The sequence below is a fragment of the Trachemys scripta genome, chromosome 1, assembly GCF_013100865.1.
Source record: "Trachemys scripta elegans isolate TJP31775 chromosome 1, CAS_Tse_1.0, whole genome shotgun sequence".
NCBI classification, from domain to species: Eukaryota; Metazoa; Chordata; order Testudines; family Emydidae; genus Trachemys; species Trachemys scripta.
In genome coordinates this window covers 140,871,095-140,877,764 of record NC_048298.1, presented here as the reverse complement: position 1 = coordinate 140,877,764, position 6,670 = coordinate 140,871,095, and the positions used below count along the sequence as shown (strand labels likewise).

Sequence of the window (6,670 nt, the reverse complement as noted above, 5' to 3'; positions counted from 1 at the left end):
AGCCTCTGCGAAGGAGAAACATTTGCAGCTGGTGGAGGAGAAGGGAGAGGTGGTTAAAAAAGACACATTTTAGGGAACAATGGGTACACTCTTTCATTACAAGGTCGCATATTTCGGCTTGCAGGTAGCCATCGTAGGCCACAGTGTTTTGGCTTTTTTAACCTTCTTAACATGCGGGAAAGGTTGCAAACAGCAGCGCATTTCCCATATCAAGGATGAATTGGGTTGTCCATTTAAAATGGGGTTTCAATGTAAAAGGAGGGGGCTGCGGTTTCCCGGTTAACATGCGGCACAAACACAAGTAAACCACCCCCCCCCACACACACACACACACATGATTCTCTGGGATGATCACTTCACCCCTCCCCCCCACCGCGTGGTTAACAGCGGGGAACATTTCTGGTCAGAAGAGCAGGAACGGGCGCCTCTGAATGTCCCCCTTAATAAAATCACCCCATTTCAACCAGGAGAGCTTTCTGGAGATGTCCCTGGAGGATTTCCGCTCCATCCCCATACACGTTAACAGACTTGCTTGCTTTTTTTTTGTAATGTTTACAAATATTTACAAAGTTACACTCACCAGAGGTCTCCTGTGTGCCCTGAGGGTCTTGGGTGAGTTCGGGGGTTACTGGTTCCAGGTCCAGGGTCACAAACATATCCTGGCTGTTGGGGAAACCGGTTTCTCCGCTTCCTTGCTGCTGTGAGCTACCTACAGTACCTCCATCGTCATCTTCCTCGTTCCCCGAACCGTCTTCCCTGTGTGTTTCTCCAGTGAGAGAGTCATAGCACACGGTTGGGGTAGTGGTGGCTGCACCCCTTAGGATCGCATGCAGCTCCGCGTAGTAGCGGCAAGTTTGCGGCTCTGCCCCGGACCTTCCGTTTGCTTCTCTGGCTTTGTGGTAGGCTTGCCGTAGCTCCTTAATTTTCACGCGGCACTGCTGTATGTCCCTGTTATGGCCTCGGTCCTTCATGGCCTTGGAGATCTTTTCTAATACTTTTCCATTTCTTTTACTGCTACGGAGTTCAGCTATCACTGCTTCATCTCCCCATATGGCGAGCAGATCTCGTACCTCCCGTTCGGTCCATGCTGGAGCTCTTTTGCGATCCTGGGAGGACTCCATGACGGTTACCTGTGCTGATGAGCTCTGCGTGGTCACCTGTGCTCTCCACGCTGGGCAAACAGGAAATTAAATTCAAACCTTCGCGGGTCTTTTCCTGTCTACCTGGTCAGTGCATCTGAGTTGAGAGCGCTGTCCAGAGCGGTCACAATGAAGCACTGTGGGATAGCTCCCGGAGGCCAATAACATCGAATTCCGTCCACACTACCCCAATTCCGACCCGCAAAGGCCGGTTTTATCGCTAATCCCCTCGTCGGAGGTGGTGTAAAGAAACCGGTTTAAAGGGCCCTTTAAGTCGAAAGAAAGGGCCTCGTTGTGTGGACGTGTCCAGGCTTAATTCGGTTTAACGCTGCTAAAGTCGACCCAAACCCGTAGTGTAGACCAGGCCTAAGGTGCCACCGGACTCCTTGTTGTCTTTGTGGATACAGACTAACATGGCTACCCCCTAATACTTGACTGTTTTTACGCCTCTGGCAATGTAAAGGAGCCTTAAAACTTTTACACCTGTTTTATACTCCAGGGGGAATTCACTAACACAATGGGAACAATTCACTAAGCAGGCAGGCTGCTACATTCTGCTCTGAAGGGAACAGAGCTTGCCCCACGCTTACCTCCTCAGAAACACCCCAAAGCCCCTCTCCATGCAAAGTGTGCTGCAATAGTGAGCAAGAGGGATTGTGCGCGCATGCGAGACACACACACTGCCCACTCTTCCCCAGCGGTGATTTACATTTCTACCAACTGCTCTGGGTGCCCAAACAAACCAGCCTGCACTGCCGGGGATCAGCGCATAACCGCTCTTATGCCTTTTCTGTTGGTTCCCCGTCAGAATTCATTCTTCTGCGGGGAAGCAAAGAAATCTGCGGGGGACATGAATTCTGCGCACATGCCATGACGCAGAATTCTCTCAGGATTAAAAACTATTATACTTGTATGTCTCATACAAACAAAGCCATGCATGCCATATGCACAGCACATCTGAAAGGAGACAGATGTCTTTATGCTCTGAACTAAGTGTGGCATTTGTGGGTTAGTTGATTCTCGCATACCAGAACTATTACTGCTCTTTTGCTTACGCCCTAGATTTCCACCATGGAATGAAGTACATACTTCTGTTGTAATATTCAGTGGATGCCCCTTCTGAAACACAGATGTTTTAGTTTAAAGATTTATTTTAAATGATTGAAGATTACATAGTACTAAATACTTAAGCCCAGATTTAGGTTCCAAGTCCAGATTTTGGCTCCATTGTGATCCACAAAACTTCCATCAAATCCTGTAGGTGCTTAAATTCACCCAGTGCCAGTCTTCAGGGTAAAAATTCCCAAGGTGCCTAAGTTTCTGCCTCTGAGCATGTGCATTGCTGCCTCTCTCCAGGCATCCAAATGCCCATCTCCCTCCTAAACCTCCGCGTGATCTATGAGCCAGACAGGCAATCAGCCACGTAAGTCACGTGCAGGGGCTGCATTCTGGTGAGCGTGCCCAGAGGCCACCTACCAGACAGTCTCATTCAAAATCTGGCTGAAGGAGGAAGTGGCGTGCTGTGTAAGTACTTGGTACACCATGGAACCGTCATTGGGCGAGTGTGTGTGTGTGTGTGTGTGTGTGTGTGTGTGTGTGTGTGTGTGTGAGAGAGAGAGAGTGAGTGTGTGACTCTATAGTCAGGTGTCTCCGGCACCCACTTGTGAGGTAGGAGGCCCTGAGTCCAGTCCCCCACTCTTGACTCTTTCTTTATTGATCCACAACAGAACAGCTTCAGCAGCACAAGTTGAGGGAACCCCACATCAGAATACCACATAATTCAGTGGTTATCACACTCACCTAGGATGTGGGAGACCCAGGTTCAATTCCTCTCTTGGCTTGAGGGGAGAGGATTTGAACAGGGGTCTCCCTTCTCGCCCTTAAGTGGAGGAGGGAAGAATCCAGTTCTCCCACATCCCTGGTGAGTGCTCTGAACAGTGGGCTGAAAAGCCTGGCTCTTCCTCCTCCTGTGTCCCCCCTCTCCATTTTGTGTGGGCAAGGCAGGCACCTAACTCATTCCCACAAGAAACTATTTAGGCACCTAAGCCACCTGACACCAGGTGGAATCACTAAACAGAGAGTGGCGCCTCCCTGCAGCCTGGACTTAAGCACTTATCTCCATTGGAGGAGTGAAGGTTACCCCTTTTGTCAGCATCGGCTAGCCTTGGTTAGCTTAGGCAGCTCCCTGCCTAGCATGCTGGCTTTTCGTGGCTTGCAGTCTAAGATGCCCCTCTCTCTCCATTAATTGTACAGGGAACCTAGGTGCCTAACTCAGGCTTTGTGGATTGCAGTGAGATGCCATGAAAATCACAGATGCGCATCAGGTGCCGTGACTCTGAGTGTTACAAAGTCTGAGTCCTTCTGTGCATCAAGGAATTAATAACCGTTTTTAATTTTGAAAAGGAAGATGGATCTGAAGAGGACTCTTGTTGTCAAGAGGAATGGTTCTGTGTATTTTTGACACCTAGTGTTTTTTAGCTGTAGATTTCAAAGCACTTTGCATAGGTGGGTCAGTATGATTTTCCCACAGTACAGAAAGGGAAGCTGAGACACAGACTGAGGAAATAACTTGCCAAAGGTCACATAGCAAGGTAGGTGGCTAGCTAGATTTAGAAGCCAAATCTCCTGACTTCCAGCCTTATACTGTGTCTGCTGAACTATGCTGCTTCCCCAGTTTCACTGCCTGTCTAGAACTGGGGCCAATTGGTGACTCTGTGTCATAGCTCAGGGCAACTGCACTTGTATTTCCCCTCAGTGCTCCCTCAAGGGCACCTACTCTAGGCTCCCTGAGCCTTAGCTGTCACTTCTCTTGGTGGACACACGTGCCTCGTTCCCTCCTGACCAGGGTTTTTCCAAGCTCCAGAGTTCCCTGCCCACACTGTGATATTTCCAGCAAGCCAGACTGCCTAAACAGGCCAGCGTCTGGCCTTTGCTTTCTCTCCACAGGCTATGAACAGCTGCAATTGCCAGCAGTTACAGGTTACCACCGGCTCTTCCTGGTAGCAGTCAGTCCTTCAAACCGCACACGGGGGTTTTGTGATTGAGTTCGTAACAGCCTTTAGCTCAGAATAGTTCAGTCTCTCCTTTATACAGCTTGGGCCTTTGATCGTGAGACTCTGGGTACAGGTGATCAGCAGAAAATGGTCCTCTCCTCGGTGTAACTTCAAAAGTCTGGGTTTTTGGCATAACTGGCGGTGGAGAATTTGCTTTCACCTCCCCCTGGAGATACCCCAGGCAAACTACTTGATACTGTTTGTCCCAAAAGTTCATTCTTGTCTGGCACATTATTAAATACAGTCAGTTGAAGGTCATAACACTTCCCAGGGTTCATATCACATCTCCCCCCTAGAGAGAGAACATATAGTCCCAGCCCACAATAATACATAATCTTTGTTTAATACACTGGATCCCAAAGATACTTCAACTTCATTCAGTAAGGTTTTTCAGGGATAGTGCAAGAAATTGTCACATCTGTTACATCTTGCTTTATGGAACATCTCACATTTTAGCCATTACGTTTTTGAGAAACATGAAGAGCAACATGTCCAGAGACACTGCAATAGTGTGACCTGTACTGCGTCTTAGAAACACTAACAGTGGAGCTCATGGGTTCCAGACTTTACATCTGCCTTGAATAACTAGTAAAACCCTCTCCTTTTTTTTTATTTTCTTAAGGTGAAGCTTCAAGTGGAAGAAAAAGAAGGGAAGAAATTTGAGGTCTTCACTGCTGTGGAGTTTAAAACTCAGCTGGTTGCTGGAATAAACTACTTCATCAAGGTACAGGGCAGTGGGGAATGGGTTCTCAGTTTGAATTTTATATGCGTAGTATCTTATACTTGATTTTTGTTCAATTAGTTAATTACAAAGAGGTTCCTGTGATTTGGCCCTTAGAATGAGTGTCACAGAGGGACTGGCCCCTTTAAGAGGGAATGGGGTCCAGCACACCTATTGCTCATCAGCTAACCCCCCATTTGGGCTTAAAAGAGGGCACTTGGGCCCTGAGGAGGGAGGGGCAAGATCGGCAGGTGAGAACTGTTTGAGACCATGGGAGCGAGGGAGAGAGAGAGATGCGCACACACACACGGAGAAACAGGAAGCAGCAAGGAAGAGCTGGCAGAAGTTGCTTGGCAGAGAGCTGAGTTTAGAAGGAGAGCAGTAACTATGAGCTGCTGGTGAGGAGGTTGGAGGAAGGCTGTTGGTGAGAGGAGACCAAAGCTAGGGACCCCTGACAAGCAGAAGCCTCAGGCAGTGTCTCCTAGGAAAAGGGGAAAATGTGGCCCGGTCAGGGGAAATTGAGCCCAGAAGTTGAGGGTGGATTCCCCTGAGCGGAGAGGGTAGGTCTGACAGGCAGGTTGGCCTGGAGGAGTGGAATGCTGGAAGAGAGGGAGCCCTCGGGGTGAAGACCTGAGCGAAAGGCTATGGGAGGACTGGTCACTCTCTGGAAAAGAGGTCTGGAAAGGGGGACCTTGGATCGGGGGAAAAAGGAACTGGGAACAAAGTGTTCCCAGGTGGTGACTTGCTGGTAGTGTCCCTGGAAAGGGAGATGGGAAAAACCCACTGTATGTTAGTTCAGCGTGGACGGAAACGATCCACTCTTCCCTGTAGTGACCCCATGCAACAACCATGTTATGATGATGAAGGCGTTTTAGTGTTTGTGGTCCCAGATTAGATTAGAGCACCTCACTGCATTAATAAATTAACACCACCCCTGCCAGGTAAACAAGTCTGATTATCCTTGTTTTACAGAGGGAAACAACCTTTCTGTGCCTGAGTGACTTGCCCCAAGGCCACACAATGAATTTGTGAAAGAGCCAGGGAGTGAGCTCATGACTCCTAATCTGTGCCCCAGCAAGAAGACAGCCCCCTCTTCCCTTCCCCCAACCCAAAACACACACACGCTAAAATGTCCTGTCCCTGGAAGGCTTTTATTCTGTGGAACTTACTGTCCCTTTCTTCTTACCTTTCAGGTCCATGTTGGCAATGAGGAGTTCTTGCACTTGCGGGTGTTCAAAAGCCTTCCTCATGAGAACAGACCTCTGAGCCTCTCCAGTTATCAGAGCAGCAAGACTAAGCATGATGAGCTGACTTACTTTTAGGGGCTCTTTGGAAGATCCTCTCTCAATTTCTTTTTATACGCTACAAAGTGATGTTTCCTATACCAATGAATAGAATGAAAATGCATTTAAAAATCTTGTCTGAAAAATCAATTCCTTTTCTAGAGTTCCCTCCCTCCTCTGTATCCCAAAGAAGGGGCCTGGTTCTCCTCTCACTTACACTAGTGTAAAACAGGCGTAGTTCCATTGAAAGCAATGGATTTACACCGGCATAAATTCCATGTAAGTGACTCATGCCCATAGAATCTGTTGTGAGCTAAAGAGAAAAGGGAGTGTAACCAATACAACTGTGACATAGAGCAGTATAAGAATTAGAATTTCTTCTAGCCCTGTTACAGAATGACAATGTTACTCAATTAATTGTAAAGAACGAACACGTTATTGTTAGGGAACTAAAGATGGAGGTTTACAACACTG

At 48.0% G+C, this 6,670-nt stretch overlaps 1 protein-coding gene across 1 annotated transcript in view; it reads left to right on the top strand.

The window, feature by feature from the left end:
* LOC117886168 (cystatin-B-like) overlaps window positions 1-6,323 on the top strand; it is a 19,301-nt gene extending 12,978 nt beyond the window's left edge. Inside the window, exons 2-3 of the mRNA XM_034787824.1 lie at window positions 4,815-4,916; window positions 6,107-6,323. Coding sequence (XP_034643715.1) covers window positions 4,815-4,916; window positions 6,107-6,235 — 231 coding nt within the window. The 3' untranslated portion in view covers window positions 6,236-6,323. The remainder of the gene's footprint in view (window positions 1-4,814; window positions 4,917-6,106) is intronic.
* The last annotated feature ends 347 nt before the right edge of the window (window positions 6,324-6,670 follow it).